We start from the raw sequence: 21,167 nt of genomic DNA on the forward strand, positions 1-21,167 counted from the left end.
GCGACTGGAAACCCCCCGAGTCACGCTGCCCGGCGGCGGAGGGAGCGCTTGCCCGCAGTGGCAACAGCTGCACCACCGTCCCCGTCGCTCTGCCTTCCTCTTCTGCAGCCTCTGCTCTTCTGATTACCTCCCTCCCCCGTCCTTTGGTGATTTTTTTTTTTTTTTTTCGAGAAGGAGAGGGCGGGGTAGGTGTCCGTCCCCTCCTCTCTTCCCCCTCCTTTGCCTTCTTGGTTTGAATTTCCTCCCCTGGCATTGCACCGGCACACAGTGCAAGAGGCAATACCCGCACGGAGGGAGAACGAAGGCTGAGACTCCCCTGCCGCTCCAAGCCCAGAAGAACTGGAGCCTGGAGGGGGGTGAGGGGAGAAGAGGAAGCGGGAGGGGCTTGGCTTCCTCGCGTATTTGAGGACGGCCCATCTCCCTTCAAGAACCCTACGGAGAGACGGACTGCATCTCCGCAGCGAGCTCTTGGAGCGCCGCCGGCCGGGAGGCGAAGAAGGATGCTGGCGGCTCCGCGCGCCGGCTGCGGGGCAGCGCTCCTGCTGTGGATTGTCAGCAGCTGCCTCTGCAGAGCCTGGACGGCTCCCTCCACGTCCCGTAAGTAGCCGTCTCCTCGCTCTGCTCTGGAGCAGTTTCAGTGCGGCATTGATGTTTGGCACCAGGGTATCAACTCCAAAGTGCATCGCAGTGCTCGCACCCTGATGTGTTTGTGTCTCCGCTGTCACACACTTGCAGCCACTGCAGTAGACAAACTCGAAACCCAGCGTTTCTGTTTTGGAAGAGACAGGGTTGTGACGCTGGTGATGTTTCTGGAAAGTTGTTGCTGGTCTTGGTGATCGGTTGACAAGAGCTTGGCTAGAGAGACTGGTGTAGATGGCAGCTTCTTAGGAGTTGTTTGTGCAGGGAGAGTTAGCTGCATTTGGCTTAGGTAGGTCAGTGAATGAAAAGTGAAGACCATGGCAAAACCAAGTTTCTTATTTTTATTTATGGTTATAACTTAATGAGCACAGGGTTGAGGTTAACAAGAGGAGCATGTTTTAAACAGTTTGGGCACCTATAGGGTCTCTTTAACCTCTCCCGTCCCCTTAAAAAGTTAATGCCCATTTAGCACTTGCTTATTAGAATGGAAGGCAGGGAAATTGTAACTGAAATTGCTTTAATTCTTTGATACTTTGATATCATGGATATGACTGATGCAGTACGGGACTTGGGACACTCGGTGCAAAGCGTCGTTAATGTAGTAATAAGCAGATTCTTAATAGGGTTTTCAGGAAAATAATTCTATTCAATATGTATATCTCTGCATTTTAATCAACTTTTGTGTGTGTGTGTGTGTGTGTGTGTTTAAGATTGCCCGTGTTTTCATGAGGTTTAGAAAGAAATGGAAGATTCTGGCCCATTTTCTGCATTCCTTTAGAAGTGCATACTGTGCATGTAGAGAGGAAATGCATGATTGTTCCTTTGGTTCAGAAAGAGTTAAACACTAGAAAGACTGCCTATAGGAATCTTAGGATAATATTCATAAGCGCATACTAGTTTCTGAGAATGAGTAAGTTGGTAAAGAATTATCATGGAGGTTTCAGAGTTTAAAAGGAAGATTTTTTTTTTGTCCATTTAGGAAAAGAAAAGTTTAATATTTTCCAGAATTCGTCATATGCGAAGTAGTCTTCTCTTTGTTTATAAGATTTTGGGATGCATTAATGCATCTCTGTTAATAATGTTCTTATTGTAGTGGTAAATATCAACAGGAATAGCATTGAAAAAGGACATTATAAGTTGTAATAAGGAATCTACTATATAATATCCGGTGATGAGCCAGTATTACTGTTTTGGCATATCTTCCTAAGTACAGTATTAGCTTTTCTTCTCTCACAATGTATAAAGATAAGGAGATAAACTAACTGGCAATCTAAGTTTGTAATGAACTTGAAAACATTGTATAGCATTTTTTGTAACACAAGTTAAATCACAAAGAGTTAAATGTTGTTACTATTTATGTCAATTTTATAAATTTAAACAGAAATTGTGGGGATATAATGCTTGCTGTTGATATTTACACAAATATGTAACTCTATCATTGGGAAACTAGTTTGATGAAATTTCTGTTTCCATTTCAAGGTCTGGTTATATAGAATTTCCTGCCACTTTTCCTGGAAAATAAACTCCTTAAATGTTAAATTTATTATATTCACTGATTGAAGGTCCTCATATCCAGGGTTTTTCCTGGGTTCCGTGTTCCATCATTCTGTTTACTTTAATTCTGATGGGTCCATCTGAAACATCTGCCATGCGTAGCAAATGGAACACTGGCAGCCATTGGGTTAATGCATTTTAAGATAAAAAAGTTGTATTTCATAAATATTTTCCGAGTTTTTAACTTTTTAGTTAGAATTTGAAGACAGAGAACATAGAAACAATTACTTTTAAGATGGTTAATAGTTACGGCCATTAAGATTTTTTATTAACTTGGCTTTTATTCTCTATTGTTTAAAAATGTGTAATGGCTTAATTAAGGTGGCTTTTTATTTCGTTTGAATTTAAACAGTGTGACCAAAAGCAAAGTTGCCCTATATCCTGGAAATGAATTAAATAATAAGGATGCTACAGAACTTTATTGATTAGAATGAGCTTCATGGATTCAGTACTTTAAATATCAACTGTACTTTAATGAACATTTTTATTTATATTAAATATAGCTCTGAAGGAAAGTATGATAGTTATATTCTTAATATAAAACATTCAAAGGAGAAAAAGACAGAAACTACATGAATCTAAGATAATGAGCAACTCAACCAGGAGAGGTCATCACAAGACAAAAAGTAGCATGAGAATCTAAAACTATCATTTTTCTTTGGTACACATTTTTAAAATGTGATGAGTATGCTAAAACTTTCTGTTCCTAAATACCTTTTTAATATGAGGGACAGAAGATGTTTATTTCACAGCAACTGCATTTCAAATATGTATTTGCTTATGACTTATTTCTTTTTCTCTGTCGACACACATATAAAAACTGTTAATACTATGTGTTGTACAAGCAGACTAGAATAAACTTGAAAACAAAGCTCATCACTATGGTTATATAAAAATATAATCTAATTTCTTTGCAGATAGTGAAAATGAACTGCTGCTGAGCTGATGTAACAAATCGTGTATCTTCCCTTCCTGTAAATGTAGATACACGGGACACACGTGGGAAGTTTAAAGAAAATCTTTTAAACTCAAATAAATGCAACTCTTAGGGAGTTGCATTTATTTGAAAATATTATAAAGACCTTGATTGTGCAGTTCTAAATGATGAGGAGTTTAAGCTAGCGTTTAATAAATTCACTTTTTAGAGTTAACTGAATTTTCACTTAAATAAATGATCTTTCATAAAGGCCAATTTACATCATTTAGTAGAACTATTAACCTATAATTTCACTGACCATCACATTTGGGAAATGTGTTTTGAATTGATTCAAATATTCTCTAACAAATATTATTGTATACGTGTATATATACACATACATTTATATATATGTGTATAAATATATATGTATTTGTTCATATGTTTTATAAAAACATTTGAATACATGTTATAAAGTACATAGATACATATTTAATACAGCACATATATTAAGTATTATATGTAAAAATGTGTATATTTATATATTTTCTAAAACACCATTCAAGGAATTTAAGTTGTTTACAAGTTTATAGAAAGGTCTTTTCCAGTGCAATTATTTTAAGTAACTAATGCAACAATATTAAACAATAGTATATTAGTCTATTTTCTCTTCCTCAATTCATATACTTCTCCCAAAATGGTATATTTTAAATGTAAAATATGTAAATGCATATAAAAACAAATACTGCTGGTTTATAGAGACCTTGAACATAGTAATGAACTTGTCTTAATGACAACAATTTAAACTTAAAAGGAGCTTTAGGCAAGCAAAATTCATTGGTTGATAAAGCATACTACATTATTTGCTTAATGCAAACTAATAATTATTAACTAATTGGAGAGAAATATATAATCTCGATTTTATTATAGGCACGGATATTCAGGAAGTAAGAATCATTGTTCAAATTTTACTCTTTACCATCAATATATGGCAAAATTGGGTAAAAAAATTAATCCACAAATTTAATTTAGGTCTTATTAACCTTTATGCAGTTATAAACCTACAACATATCATTTTAGATGATATTAAAGTTGTTTGGTGCATATCATATTTTAAATCTTACAGTTATGTGCCCCATAATGACATTTCAGTTCAATGATGGACCACGTGTATGTTGGTGGTTCCATAAAATTATAATGGAGCTGTCCTGTATAGGTGTGCCATTTTTCATCTTGTATATTATATTTTTACTGTATCTTTTCCATGTTTAGGTATGATGAGATACACAAAGAGGCATTGTGTTATAATTGCTTATAGTATTCAGTATAATAACATGCAGTAGAGGTTTGTAGCACAGAAGCAACAACCCATACCATACAGTCTATGCTATGTGTGTAGTAGGCTATACTATCTAGGTTTGTGAGTGTGTACTCTATGATGTTGGCACAAAGACAAAATTGCCTAAGGATACATTTCTCAAAATATATCCTTATTGTTAGGAAATGCATGATGATATATGTTTTTTGTCTATTTTAAGTGGCAAAACCTTTCAAGTTCTATAATTTCTTTGAGATTTAATTCACGGTTCCTTATTAGTAAATTCTTCTAGACAAAAACTTACTCAAATCTCTTAAAGTTTACATAAAGCTTCTTGTCTTGTGAATCTTTTTGATGATTGAAAGAAAAGAAGTGTGACATGTCTACACTTGTCATATCTTTTTAAGAAGTAGATTTTTGTATTTGTTGTAAATGGTATACAGAATAAGGAGAGAATCTAGGTTCAGAAATTGTTAATTCAAATGGGCTTTTTTTTTAAATATTAAACATATGGAGATCCAACTTGTACAAGTTGTCTGTTTAGTGATTGATGTCAGTGGGATGAAGAAATAAAACATGTACTTTAAAGATTTTCCCATCTCTAGTCCTGATTTGTGAAGTGCTTTACTTTATCATTTTTTACTACTTGCAAAGTTATAAAACAGCATAGATAGTAGTTTTAAGCCTCAAAACCAGTGTTGTGTGAAATAAAATAAAATTTTATATTTATGTCTATACCAGTATCTGAAACTGGCTCTTACCTGTTTCTAGAGAGATATATATTTTAAGATAAGTAATTATCAGAAACATAAAGTATATTTCTACAACCAATATTGGGCTGCTGAAATAAATTATGTGCTTATTTTTGCCATTTTAGTAAGCAATAATGATGTAATCATTTATATACAGCTGTTAATTTTCAAATGAAAGCCTTGAAAAGAATACTTGTAACAGAGTGATTCACTAAAACACTGGATTTTCCCATCTCCTGGGCTCTATAGAACCTATATGTTTTAGTTCTGAGCAGATAAGGATGTTGGAATGTGGAAGTTGCTTCCTCTTTCTCCATCCTAACAGTTTGTTTTATGGGAAGAAAAATCCATCTATCACACTCTCAGAGTCTATGTCTACAGTTCATTCATTCCTTCCTATGTTAGGTAGAGTTACTTATCTGTTTGGTGACTATGGGAAAAGGACCTAGATGTGCTTAGCTCAGCCCCACCTTTCTCCTTCCAGGCTGCCTGCAGAAAGAATAGATTCTGCTGAACGATAGATAAAAGTAGGCTTTGCCTCTGCACTAATAGTGATAGCACGAAGAGCCTTATGGTGTTCGGTTCTTCCTATGGCTTGAGACTCTGTTTAATTTTAGAAATAAGGTTAATGAATCCCACTGTATCACACATTTAAGCCTTATTCTTTGTATCAGCAATACTTATATAAAGAATGTTATTTCCTCTCTGTGAGTTATTTTCTAATCTAGAACTCAGAGAAGGGACTGAGATTTACTGTACTCTGTAAAACCACAAATATATTGAAATTGCCAACAATAAGATTGATATTAAACTAAATGAACATGAAATAATTTCTGCATAGTTTAGAAACCAGTAAAGAATAAGACTTGTTTTTCCTATTCGATATTGAGTTGAAGATTTGGTGATATTCTGGTTAGAACTTCCAAACTCTCCCATTCATTCATTCATTCATTCATTCATTCATATGCCTACCTAGTGCTATTAGTGGTATTATTTTACAGAGATGCTTAGAATACCATTTCTTTATCTGTGGTAAATAACATTGCCATTTAAAATACAGCCTATTTACAAACTTTAGCCAGTACACATCCAATTTCATCCTGTCCATGTAACTATTTAGTAAATTATATATGCCTTTAGTTGGCTGTTACATCTTGATCCTTCTGTAAAATCATGAAGTTTAAATGTTTTAAGCCAATTATTCTTTCCAACAAAGCATTTGCACTTAGAAAACAAAGTTGATTCTTTCCTCAATTTTAAGTTTTGAAAAATATCTTCTTAAACTCTTCTTTAGTTCACTTTGGAGGTAGCTATTCATAATAACAGCTTGAAGTAACTGATTTTTTATGACACTGCAGATTTTAAAGCCTCCCCTGATAGTAGGAAATCTAGATATAAAGATGTGGTTGTTGGCTCTGAATTTGCTTGTTGAAGATCACATATTTGGGGTATACTGTAAAAATGTTGAAAAAATACAGAGGAGCTCTTGGGGGCCGTATTCTGTATTTACCTTATGATTTAGGTTTGCTTGAAATACCCTCATAAACATAAATAGCGATATATACCTTAAAGTTTTTATGTTTAGGAAAGAGGCGAAATTAGATCCTGAGAATACTTTTGCCAGGAAAAATTCCCCAAACATATATAAGTTTTTCCTTACCTTTTCTAGTACATTCACACCCTTCTTTATCTGCACGGGGATGGTGATCTGGAAATGTGAGTCATAGAAAATGGCAGGCAATAGAGATGTGACCTGCATATGCATTGTCAAAGTTACTAAACCTGTGTTGTCTGGGACATCTAAGATGGAATCAAGTTACATGAAGTTTAGTTAAATTCAGGAAGGATTTATTCACCTCTATGCATTAGATGTCATATTGAAATAGTATGTGAAAAGGAAAATCTTGCCTGGACTCATAATTTTTATTTACTGTTATAATGTCATCTATGCTGTTCAATTATAGTATTATTTGAAAGGAATACATAAAAAATAATAGGCACAGTTTGTATTGTTAAAAAACAGTCTGGTAAGTGGTGAAATACCATTATATGCCAAATAAAATAATACCTCTAAGAAAATTCTCTTAAAATTAAAGGTGCTTCTATTTTTAATAGCAAAGGCTTGAAACCAACCCAAATGCTCATCAGTGATAGACTGGACAAATAAAACGTGACAAGTACACACCATGGAATACTATGCAGCCATAAAAAAGGATGAGTTCATTTCTTTGCATGGACATGGATGAAGCTGGAAACCATCATTCTCAGCAAACTAACACAGGAACACAAAACCAAACGTTGCATGTTCTCACTCATAAGTGGGAGCTGAATAATGAGAACACATCGGCACAGGGAGGGGAACATCACACACCTGGGCCTGTTGAGGGGTGGAGGGCTAGGGGAGGGTTAGCATTAGGATAAATACCTAATGTAGATAACGGGTTGATGGGTGCAGCAAACCACCATGGCACATGGATACCTGTGTAACAAACCTTCACTTTCTGCACGTGTATCCCAGAACTTAAAGTAAAATTAAAAAAAAAAGGTGCTTATTGTCACTTCTATATCATAGACTGAAGTAGCTATTTTGAACTAACAGAAAACATATGTGGATTAAATTTTATCACTGTTAACTCATTTTTCTAAGCAGTCACCTCTTAATGGAACCAAATTATTAAGTAACATTATAAGTACAGACTGTCTATATATATATATATATATATATGTCTTTTTCAGACATTGGTCAAAAATTTATAAACAGAACTACATGAAAAAATTTCAGCCTAATTCTGTCACATAGTGAAATTATAGCATATTTTATGGGTCTTATTTTTAAATATGTATTAAGTAAATGTTAAATAATGGCATATGATGCATTAAATTACTTGCTAATAAATTCTAACTTAAAATGTAAATTTTTACGTAGCATATTTGAAACATTTTTTCGTTCAAATAAAAATATGTCTGGACTATAAAACATGACTATCAGGTTTTTAGATTATGAAATTATTATACTAGCTTAGTGTTTTTAATGCCAACCAACTGAAGAAAACATGATTCAGGTTTTTTTTCTATGTATTCATAGCAACAATAACACAATGAGTTCAATGCTGCCATCGATACTAATGTTACTAATTCTCATGGTATTTTACTCAGTGGATTTGAATATGGCCATAGAATCTTTCTCCACACAATATGCCAGACAGCCACGTATAATCTCATGAGATTTGGTATTTAATATAAAACTTTATTTTTTTACTAAAGTTATATATATTGCCACCACCAGCAGTTTTTCAGCTAATAAAGTATACTTATGATTTAAGTCACTTGGTTAATGTCCTCATACCTAAAGAATATGTTAAAACGAATGCTTAACTTATAGTAGAAGAGATTTTCAGTGGCAGTAATGAAATTTCCAAAAATGAAATTTCATCATGCCTCATGCACTTCTGTAGTATATGTAAGTTTTATTTATATATCTTAACATAAGCATTTAAGTTATTAAGTCATGACTAGTTAAAAGGAAATACTAGCATAGTTAATTGTGTTTTTGTACGTTCACAGTACAGAATTAAGAATAACTATTTTGGCCAGGTGCGGTGGCTCACGCCTGTAATCCCAGCACTTTGGGAGGCTGAGGCAGGCAGATCACGAGGTCAGGAGATCGAGACCATCCTGGCTAACACGGTGAAACCCCATCTCTACTAAAAATACAAAAAATTAGCCGGGCGTGGTGGCGGGCGCCTGTAGTCCCAGCTACTCAGGAGGCTGAGGCAGGAGAATGGCGTGAACCTGGGAGGTGGAGCTTGCAGTGAGCCGAGATGGCGCCACTGCACTCCAGCCTGGGTGACAGAGCGAGACTCCGTCTCCAAAAAAAAAAAAGAAGAACTATTTTATTGTGTCAGTTGACAAAAATAGTACCGTGTCAGAGATAAAAATGTGCCATGGTGGGGTATTAACATTGCTTCTGCCATTAAGAACATAAACAAAAACAACCTTATTCCAATATTCTAGATACTGAGGGGGTTATTTTTGTGGAATTGATTCCAAAGACAGGGATGCTTGATCAAAGAATATGTTTAGTTTTTGGTTAATAAATGTTGCCTGATTGAGTTCCACAAATTCTGCAACAATTTAAATTTTCAGCATCAATCAATGAGTGTCCTTTTCTAGAACGCCAGGCAGCAGTACATATTATACTTATAAAATGTTCTGCTTGTATTACGTAAATAGCTAATATTTGTTGTGTTGACTTCTTATTAAATCTTTCTTCCCAGCCTTTCAAATCAGGCACTACTCTTTATGTGTACTAGGTCACTTATTTCTTGTAATAATGCTTCAGTTTGCAAATGAAAAAATCAGAGACACATGGCGAGGTAACTTCCCTGGGCCACCAGTTTAGCCTATTTCCAGATCCAGTGCTCTTCACCGTGGCACAGCTGGCTGAGAGTGAAGTGTTGTCTCTGTGTTCAAGTTCTCTAACTAAGAAGTTTCAGCTTACATCTAGGCAACATTTTAAGGCTTGATTGCTTGTATATAAAGGAAGAAAACCTATTGGCATAATGTTTCTATCTTTTTGTTTACTTATTCCTTGATGACATTGTCATATGTTCTGGAGACTTAAAAATTACATTGGTAAAAAATAAAGAAATATATTTGAAATAAAGAGAGGAATGCAGCTCTTTCAATGGTAGCACATTAAATCATAATATATGTCATTTGTGTTCTTCTTCACAGTAAGGCACTTTTGCAATGTAGTTCTGTGATTTGAGTACTATTGAAATACATGTAATAGTCATGTAGTGAGAACATTTATTTAAAGCTATGTAAAATATTTCTTAAAACACTTTGTCAGGTATACATAAAAGCTGTTTTTAAATCAGTTCTCAGGAAATGTTGAAGTCTGTATCGAAAACTGTAAATATGATTGCTATTACTAAAGTTAAAAGATGATAATTGTTTAATCTATAAGCACAGTTTTGAGTATTTATTTCATACAATAGCCAATCCATAAAGCTTTTCTTGAGAGTGCTGTTGAGAAAATAACTTTTTCTTTTGCTTTCATGGCAGTGGGAAAATATTTATCTTTAGAATATTTGCCAGTCCTAATGCTTAAATATTTCTTGTATCCATCCCCTGCTCTCCATTCGTATCACAGCTTCTATAGTTAAGATTTTCAGCATTTCCCTCCAGGCATTAATTTAGTAGCCTCCTGGTATATCTCCCGGATTCTAATCTTTCCCCCTCTAGCTTATCATCTATATCTATGCCAGAAATACTTTCCCAAAACACAAATCTTGTTATAGTACTGCATTTCTCTAGTTCTTCCCTGTCTCTTAAATTTAGTCTCCTCCTAACCCAACATTTGCACCCTATAATTTAACCGACCATACTGAGATCTTTGCAGTTTCTCTAACACAACATGCTGTTTCGAATCATATTTCTCTTACACCTTCTTACATTTTGTCCCCTCCTTTCATTTTTCCTGTTTTATCTATGCTGATTTAGAGGAAACTCATTTACGGTCCAAGCCTCAGAATCTTGGAGCAGATTGATGTATCACCACCTCCCTGTGGCAATTTGCTCTAATCACAGGTGAAATACTAAGACGCGGCAGGCAAATTCTTTGGTTTCTGGACTTATAAGGAACACAGTGATCACAAATAATGAAAACCACCTCCAATTATCTGATATTAAAGTGAGAAATTACCCCATAGTATTGACAACAGAAGGAAGGCTAGAAATATATTTTCAAAGAATAAACCACAAATATTTTCCTCATTTTATAAGTAAGTGTGTATCTGTCATATGGGAAATTTGAAACCATGCTGTGAAAGCTTACAAGTTCTGCAACCCTTTTTCTACCGGATTTTATTTTAAAAGATTTTCCGTGCTTTTCTTAAGCCACATGGCTGATCACATGCCTTTAAACCCAAGCCTGACTGTCCTTTCCACAAGCTATTATCTTAAGAATTATTTGTTATCTGCATGCAAATTAAAGACATGTGTCAACAAAATAATTATTGCATCTAACAAGTACTTTAAATAGAGTACTTAAGATGTCACCAAATCTTCTAAATGATAGCTGTAGCTTCCGAAAAACTTGATAATTATATATATTTAGTGTGTAATAATCCAGCAGATGAGTTGATATTGTTGACGTTGTTATGAAATATCAATGAATTTCATTTCCATTTTTAATATGACAAAAATATAATTTTATAAGTATAGAAATAGGTACTTGTATTCTATTTGTTTATATTTTAAACTCTCTCTTCATCCTTACCTTTGCAACTTAGTACACACTTCTGAACCATTTCAAAGTTGGCCAGTCTAGCGAACCCTGTTTCAAATTTTATATTCTTCACAATGATCCCTGCAGTGATGCCTACTAAAAACACATTACCCTCTTTTCTATTAGTCCACAATCTACATGAGCAGAGCCTGTAGTTTTTCCCTTAGGTTGATAGGTATTAGGGAATGGTTGTATTAAAGGAACTAGACTTTAGTAAACATGTTTCATCATACTAGGTACTGTACTGGTTGCATTATACCATTACATGAAATTAGCCCAAAGAGCCCTGTTCTGTAATATTCAAAGTATAAGCATGCTCAAACATTTTAAAGCTCACTGGTTCCATTTTTATGCAGTTCTTACTTTTGTCAAGTTCTTCCCTTACATTGGCACAGATTTACACTCCCATAAATTCCAGCCAGTAGTTCTAGTTGGGCTTCCCAGATAATAAAAGCTTAATATTTACCCAATATTCTACTGCCGTAAAATACTTGAAGACAAATATAGAATCTAATTAAATATAATTTAATACTTAGTTGCTACTACTTTTATAGATAGCCAACTAATACCTTGAAGACAAACGCATTCCTTAAGATAAAACACTGTGATTTATATTTACTTATGTCCTCCAAATTACCCAAATAGTTCTAGGTACACAACCAGTGTTAAATAAATACAATTGAAAATGGAATTGAAATGGGTTAGCTCTGTATACAAATTGTTCCTTAAAGTGCATATAGCTAGGTTATAGCAACAAATATACATTTCTTTGTTGTGTTTTTATAGCTAAAAACATTGTACTAAGAAGTATTATGATTGTAATATAACGTTAGTTGCAAACAATTGTGTCTGTAAGTAATCTTGGTATTACAAAAAAAAAACTGCCTTAAAACTGACATATCTGTATGAGTCAAAATCAAAAATGAAACAGAAATATTTAAAGGGACTGTTGTTTAAAAGTAATAGGACAACTACAGTTATTTTAAAAGATAGTTTATACTTATTTGCTCAGTGTGAAATAAAACATTTTTAAATTTTAATTCATTATGTACTTTTTGCGCAAAGTATATTAGAAAAATATTACTGCAATTTGAGTGGTCTTCATATTGTGAGAAAATAGGTAATTATTATATGCAATAATCTGAGGCATTTTCATTTTACAGACCGTATAATCACCCCACATGTCAATTTTTGGAATTTAAAATGTGTTGTTGGCAAAATTAGAATCATGTATCTACTTTCAAAGAGAGATTTCAGAATATTGCAAATAAAAATGACATTGTTTCTTTTATCAAATTGGCATCAATAGGGCCTTTTTTTCAAAAAAAGCTGTTAGGTCTGCTATTTGTTCATTTATATGTGTATAATTACAGTATTTAGAGGATCTCTCGTACTGTGTTTGTTTCCACATATGGATTTTCAAATGACAAAGTCTGAAGTCGTGGAGCTAAAGACAAACCATGCTAGCGACTCAAGCATTTCCTTCCTGGAGTTGTACTGTGTCAACCGCTCCCTGAGAAATGGGTAAAGAGGGACTACTCAGAAACATGCATTGAGCATCAGCATGTTTTTGAAAGATTAATCATCTAGGCCTGGAACTAAAAGTATCTTCCAGTTATTTTCTTTATTATTCACTTTATCAGCTTCCACATAACACATTCAGTTTTCTACATTTTAGTTTAAAAATTGCCATTTAATTCTATGCTTCTATGAAGTCGCATATCCTACTTATGCTTTCTTAATTTCAAAATTATTTGCCCTGTCCATTTTATAATATTTTATCTTAATAATTTACCTTAAAGTTCTCTTTTATTGAATAGGTATGACAACATAGAAATTAAAATTATTGAATCATTCCAATTAGTCCACAGGTAAGGTCATCAGTGAGTGATTAAGGAAACTATTTCTATTGTAACATTTTAGCTAAAACCTAAAGAAAAAGCCAAGCAAACAGCAGGAAAAGACTGTTCCAAGAAAAAGAGGACAACCTCACAATTCCAACATTGGCCAAGTTTGAAAGTCACTTTGATGAGGAGATATTTAGTGGTTTTGGAATGAGTCTTCTGTTAAACATGTAATGAAAATAAAATTTTGGAAGAGTAAATTATCCTGCTTAATTGTCTATCAGCAAAGAAAAAAGAAATTTTCACTGGTTAGAAATATAGGCAGTCGGGCCGGGCATGGTGGCTCATGCCTGTAATCCCGGCACGTTGGGAGGCTGAGGCAGGCGGATTGCCTGAAGCCAGGAGGTTGAGACCAGCCTGGCCCATATAGTGATGCCTCGTCTCTACTAAAATTACAATTAGCAGGGCATGGCAGTGTGTGTCTGTAGTCCCAGCTAGTTAGGAGGTTGAGGCAGGAGAATCGCTTGAGCCCAGCAGGCAGAGGTTGCAGTGAGCCGAGACCACGCCACTGCACTCCAGCCTGGGTGACAGTGTGAAACTCCATCTCCAAAAAAAAAAAAAAAAAAAAGAAATATAGGCAGTAAGCATTTATTATCTTTAATAAGACAGAATAATATATGTTTTACCAGTTTTATTAAACATAAGCATTACGAAAGCTGTATGTTCCACAGATGCGTTTGACTGCCAAATTGTGTATCTCAGGGGTCCCCAACCCCAGGGGGTTCCTGTTAGGAACTGGGCTGCACAGCAAGAGGTGAGCAGTAGCCTGGGGAGCTACGCTTCATCTGTATTTCCAGCTGCTCCCCATTGCTACCATTACCATCTTAGCTCCACCTCCCGTCAGATCAGTGGCAGCATTAAATTCTCATAGAGTGTGAACTCTATTTTGCTGTTCATGCTAGGGATCTAGGTTGCGTGCTCCTTAGGAGAATCTAATGCCATATGATCTGTCACTGCATCCCATCACACCGGATGGGCTCATCTAGTTGCAGGGAAACAAACTCAGGACTCCCACTGATTCTACTTTATAATGAGTTGTATAATTATTTCATTATGTATTACAATGTAGTAATAATAGAAATAAAGTGCACAATAAATGTAATGCACTTGAATCATCCTGAAAACATCCCCTCACCTCCTCCCAACCACCAACCCCTATCTGGGGAAAATTGTCTTCCATAAAACCAGTCCCTGGTGCTAAAAAGGACTGGGACTCTTGGGCTATCTAGAATGAAAAGCATATGCATTGCTGTACATGGAATGCACTGCACAGATTTAGGTGTGGGGAGGGATAATTGTGGAGAGGTATAAGTTTGTTCTTTAAATTGTATTTTAAAGTATATTCGGTCCTAAAAGGATTTTGCAAAATTGTATCTGTTTCTGTTTGGCCTCCTTTTTTTAATAGGTGTCTTTGATTATATAAACCAAAAATATTTGAAATCTACTTTAATTCAGCTTAAAATGTAAGATTTGATTAGGCCAACTTCATCAAAGCAAGCAAAAATTGGAATAGTATTATGTGTTTTATAAATGTATGCATGTATTTATTTACTGATCCATCATCGACGAGTCTAAAATATTAGGTATCTTCTCTATGGCAGGGTGCCCAACTCTCTTCATTATCTGTGGCAAGTTGTCTCCACCGTCAAAGCTAATTTCCGTGTATGTAAGAAATAAACAGTCCTTTACTATGAATGGGTATCCTATCCTACAAGCTCCTAAAATAAAGATCACTGCAATCTAATGTTCTATAGCATTGCTGAAAGTAATTTTTATAGTAATTACTTGCTGAAATGTATTGACATTGATTTGGTAGAAGTATTAATGGTGTTTGAAAATAGTCTACATATTCTTTGGGGAAGGTATTTTGCAGTGGTTATCAGCACATAGGCATTTGTCTCAGAAAAGCTGGGGTTTGGTTAGCTCTGTTCCTGAGTGACCTTGGACAAATTATCTAAACTTTTGAGACCCAGATTTCTAACATGCAAAATTGCAAAATAAAGGCGCTTTATGAAAGGCTTGCCGTAGGATTAAATACAGAATGTGCAGACACAGGCACACGATGGTAATCAATTTTAGTGATTTTTACTTTTTGTTATTTTAAAATACATTAAATATTTATTATGCAGTTACTATGGGTATAATACTAGAATACAGTCTATAAATAGTCTTGCAAAATAATTTGTAATTGCCTCTTACATTTACTTCAGAATTTATTTGGGAAGCTAGAAATTACAGTTAAGGAGAATTAGCAAAGATTAGACCAGTATATTATCTAATGTCCACATAACAACTCATGTAAATGGCCAAAAAATGAGATAAAAATATCATTCAAATACATTAAGAAATACTTAATTCAAGGAAGAATGGCATATAAAATCTATGTTAATTGAATTTTTATATTTTCATATCATATGCAACAATATATGATATTGCTATATTCTACCAAATGACATGCTAGTTAATGTCACTTAATAAAAAAGTATACTCAAATATTATAAAACATGATAAAAATTATTCAATAGTGCAAAATATCTACTTAGTAGAGATTATTTTACAGTGTAATAGATACTCAGTTACCTTACTCATGAATGTTTCTGAAAAGTGACATTTGCAAATTGGAGAGCTTTGTGAGCAGGAAGAACATATCCAAATGCATAAACGTTTTTACCCTAACTTGTCGGCCATATGGGTAGATGATATAAAGCTTGTTTTCTGAAGTGCCATGGAAAGTATAGAAATAAATTAGACATTTGTTTCTCATTTTTGAATTTGAGACTATCCAAATAATTAGAAAGCTGAGACATCCAACAGTGGAAGTTACTTTAACTCCTTAAAAATAGGTTCAGATGTTTTGGAGGTTTAGCTGAAATGACTTATAGACATTTTTTGCATTATTAAAGAAAACATTTGACTGTGGTAGGCTCTGGAGATTCCAAAAGCTTGAGAAACAAGGTCTGTCCTGAGTTTTTTATAATCCCTAGAAGGGTAGAAAATGTTTATAATTAGGAATTTATGATAAGCAGCTTTATGTGTAATGAAAACTTTGTGGTTTCCTTGCAAAGGTCTAGGCAAAATTAACAATTACCTTTTGCTACACAGATAATGAAGGCATGAATTAGAAATGATAGGATCATTAAAAATGATGATGAAAGTTGATCACTGGAAAATTATAATCTGGGACGTATACTAAGGCCCTATTGATAAGTCACAGTGAATTCTTGTCACTCTATGTCCTGGGATTTGGGCAGAGCTCTCGGGCCTGTCTATGAGACCCTTGACTGCGCCCTGCCTTGCAGCCAGCCTCAGTTGGTGCAGGAAGCTTTATTTATCATCCTCTGCCAGAGATTGGTAAGGTATCTGTAAAATGTATTCTTTTTACAATTACAAAACTTCTGGAAATAGAGACTGAAAGGCTTAGGATAAAGTCAATTAACATGGAAAACATTTGTCTTTTCCCCTCCTCAATTTTTGAATATTCTTTTCCATAAAGGGAGAAGATATTACAATTTCATTTATAGGAAAAGGAAGAGAGAATGAAGTTCAGCGCTCTGGTTTCTACCTCTGGGAAATGTTAAATAAATCTCAAGTATCTCTTGCAGTTTACTTTGCTCTGGTTTCCTCATTTACTCCTGTGCCCTTCTCTTAACACTCCCATTAGCCAGGAATATAGGCAAAGATGAGGGAGAAAAACATGGTTACACTAGGGAGAGAAAAAGCACTGGTCCAGACATCTTCAAACACTAAATATTGGCAATAAGGAAAAATATCAGGACTGTTTTATATCAAGTAATCCATTGTTCTTTCTCCCTGGACCCTTGGATCTCAAGCACAAACAAGTTAAACACTGCTTTTTATTTCAAAATTTATTATTTAACACATTGACACAAAATGCATTTAAATCCAAAAGAAATTCAGGACAATTGAGCAACAGTCATTCCAAAATATCTTTCAATAAAAGTCTAATTTTTAACTGTTGAAGAAAGACTGGCATCGTTAAATGAACCTTTCAGTGCTTTAGCATATAGTTATATTGCATACCTGTGGTTTCCAAAAGTTTATATTAATTTTTATAGTTATATCATAGTCAATATGTGTTGCCTAAATAAATTTAATATCGAAAAAGGAACATTTGTTTTATTATGTTAAAAAATTATTTTGTTTGTGGATGATATTTTCTACATGAGATATAGTTCAAGGGTTACTTAGAAATGTCAGCACTGGCCAGGCACGGTGGCTTACACCTGTAATCCCAGGACTTTGGGAGGCCAAGGCAAGAGGATTGCTTGAGGACAGAAGTTTGAGACCAGCCTGGACAACATAGCAAGACTTCCTCCCTACAAAGAAATATTTAAAAACTAGCCAAGTGTGGTGGTGTGTGTCTGTAGTCCTAGCTACTCGAGAAGCTGAGGTGGAAGGATTGCGTGAGCCGAGGAGTTCGAAGCCTATAGTGAATAATGATTGCACCACTGCATTTCAGCCAGCTGAGACAACAGAGTGAGACTCTGCTTCTTAATAATATTTTAAAAAAGAATTTAGGTCACTATTAAAATTTGTGATAATTCAATTATATTTAGCTTAGATAATTTTGCTAATGAAAAATAACTGATAATTTAACACATATGTATGTTATTGAAACAGCAAGCATTTTGAAGAGGCAATTTTCTAAATCACCTTTATTTCAAAGTGTATTGTTTATTGCTGTGTTAGTTTGTTGTCACACTGCTATAAAGGAATACCAGAGACTGGGTAATTGATAAAGGGAAGAGGTGTAATTGACTCACAGTTCTGCATGGCTGGGGAGGCCTCAGACAACTTACAATCATGGCAGAAGGCAAAGGGGAAGCAAAGGCACGTCTTACATGGTGGCAGATGAGAGAGAAGAGCATGAAGCGAGAGGAGCCCCACACTTAGGAAACAACCAGATCTTGTGAGAATTCACTCACTATCATGAGAACAGCATAGGGGAACCATCCCTATGATCCAATCACCCCCAACCAAGTTTCATCCTTGGCACTTGGATTAAGAGGTTACAATTCAAGATGAGATTTGGATGCGTTCACAGAGCCAAACCATATCAATTGCTGACTTTAAAGAAAATGAATAATATTGTTTCCAATCTTAACATACTTTCACATAACATTTTTGAGAGTATAACTGTAACCCAACATTTACAATATATTTGTAGTTATTTTTTAATGTGAGTAAAGGTAATATGACACATTCTTAAGAATTTCCCCTTGGCATTGCTATGTTCTACTGTTTTAAAAGTTTGCTTATTTTAATAAGATTTCAATTATTTGGATTGTTACATACATTGAGATAGATAGGGACTGAGGTTTATTCTCTCATTCAACTTATTTTTCATCCTATAAATATAAGGTGTACAATATAATATTTTGATATACAGAGTAAACTGATTACTAAAATCAGAACACTAATATATTCATTATCTCGCATAGTTTTTATTAGAAATGTATACATTTATAAGCTGCCAACGAGTCCAAGGATTGTTTTAAAATGTATCTTTCATTCCTATTACGTTGCGACTTCCTGGGTTCCATGCCAATCGTTTGTTTTTAAGAAATGTAGTGTTATAACAAGATTGTTTCAGAACTTGAATAATATGCACCTTCAAATAGAATATTATAGGTCTTGCTTTATAATTTGTAAACTTTCAGCATCTTTGCAGCTTAACTTTGCAACATACATCAAAGGCTTAGGCTTCATCTAATTTGACATAAAATGAACAATAATCAGCAAGTACTAGATGATTATGCATCTCATATGGTTTGGCTCTGTGTCCCCAAACAAATCTCATCTTGAATTGTAATTTCCACGTGTCGAGGGAGGGAGGTAATTGCATTATGAGGATGGTTACCCCCTGCTGTTCTTGTGATAGTGAGTGAGTCTCCATCTGATGGTGTTAAAAGTGGCAGTTGTTTCCTGTGCTCGAATTTACTCTCTCCTGCCACCTTGTGAAGAAGGTGTCTGCTTTCCCTTCTGCCATGATTGTAAGTTTCCTGAGGACCCCTAGTTATGTGGAACAGTGAGTCAATTAAACTTTGTTTATAAATTACCCAATCTCAGGTAGTTTCTTTATAGCAGTACGAGAATTGACTAATACAGAATCTATAATAAACTCATGCAGTATCTATATCTCAGATTGTATCCGAGATTACAGTCTGTGCTAAAATACGTTCTTTACAGATGATCAGTTTACTTAGAATGTAGGCCAATAAGTGGTTATACACAGATGTCTGTTGGCCTTGAGTAATAGCACTGGCCACTGTCAGAGTTGGTATTGGGGAGGTTGGTGTATAAAGAGTAGGAACTTCATAGAGCAGCAATTCTCATATGCTAATATGCATATAAACTACCTGGCAGATTCTGATTCAGTAGATCTGGAGTGGAACCTATAATGTAACATTTCTAATATGCTCCCAGATTATGCTAATGCTGAGACTGATCTATGGACCACACATTGAGTAGCAATATTTTAAACTTTGAATCTATAACGAAAGATGTCATCGAGAATTTCCTACTTATTTTAAAATTAAGAAGCACACTTTAGAGGAAGAAAATTTAAAAAATATATAATTATGATATCTCATTATTAAGTATTTTGAGTATAAATAGAAGGTATAATAGTGTAGTTCTATGATATGATTAGACGAAAAAAAATTCAAAAAGATGTAGATACTCCACTAACTAGTTGGATAGCCTTAGACAATTTATATAATCTCTCAAAGTTTAAGTTTTTGTAGTTTTGAGAGAATAAAACTAGATTATCTCTAAAATCCATTCCAGTTTTTAAAATCTATGATTCTAGTCTCCTAGGCTTCTGAGTCTGAGAATGGAGAAGCACCTCTTATAAACCTCAGTCTTGCTTTTATATCTAACTGGAGATTTGGAATAGAGTTTCCAGGTTATTTATGAAGTTTAAATAATATTATGCTTATGAGGTGCTTAACAAATTGCCTTACCAATAACAAGTGCCTAACTAATGTTATTAATGTTTCCTATTGACAATATTGTTGCGCACCTTAGTAAAATTGAATCTTACAAAGTGAGTTAACTTCTTCCAGGACATACAGGCTTCTAGACATATGCTAAATCACAGTATAATAACAAAATACCTATGTAATTGTTAACATATTAGAAATATACCTTTAAATAAAGCCAGTAATTATAATGAAATAAGAAAAATACCAAGGAAGAAAAAAATGCTTGTCTCTCTATGTTCAAGCTGGTAAAATTCCATCAAAATCAAGCTAATCTCAATTACCCAAATACTCTGTCCTCTTGTTAAATAGTCTGTGTATGCATACTCCTTTTTATTCTAATATAATAGTGAAAATATTAAGCTTACCGATATGTAAATACCCCCCAATTATATTGTGTGATGTCATGTTTGTAAAGCACACATTCATTTACTAAAATTATTCATTATTTATTATTTATAGCTATTATTTCTGCTGATAAAAAGCATTTCCACACATGAGCAAATGTATCAAAAAAAGTCTAAGAAGATGATCAGATTGATCAGTATACTCTATGCCCTTCTTAATAGTAATTGAGCGTGATTTTTACATTGTGTACTACCAGAAATCACCACATGTAGCATGGCAGATGGCTGCCAATAGTCTTGTTATCCTTCCATAAATTATGTGGCATTTATGCCATTAGGGTGATTTTTCAGTTTAGAAAAGACAACTAGGGGTCAGTCTTTTCTATGATAGTGGACTCACAAGGGACCTCAAAACTTTACCATGAACATATTTTATAT

General features: G+C 34.4%; 1 protein-coding gene across 1 annotated transcript in view; it reads left to right on the forward strand.

Moving 5' to 3' along the window:
* Positions 1-262: 262 nt before the first annotated feature.
* The window catches only part of CNTNAP2 (contactin associated protein 2), a 2,266,356-nt gene continuing 2,245,451 nt past the window's right edge, over positions 263-21,167 (forward strand). Inside the window, 1 exon segment of the mRNA NM_001133793.1 lies at positions 263-597. Within this exon segment, the coding sequence (NP_001127265.1) occupies positions 501-597 (97 nt within the window). The 5' untranslated portion in view covers positions 263-500.

Source organism: Pongo abelii, chromosome 6 (assembly GCF_028885655.2).
Source record: "Pongo abelii isolate AG06213 chromosome 6, NHGRI_mPonAbe1-v2.0_pri, whole genome shotgun sequence".
NCBI lineage: Eukaryota > Metazoa > Chordata > Mammalia > Primates > Hominidae > Pongo > Pongo abelii.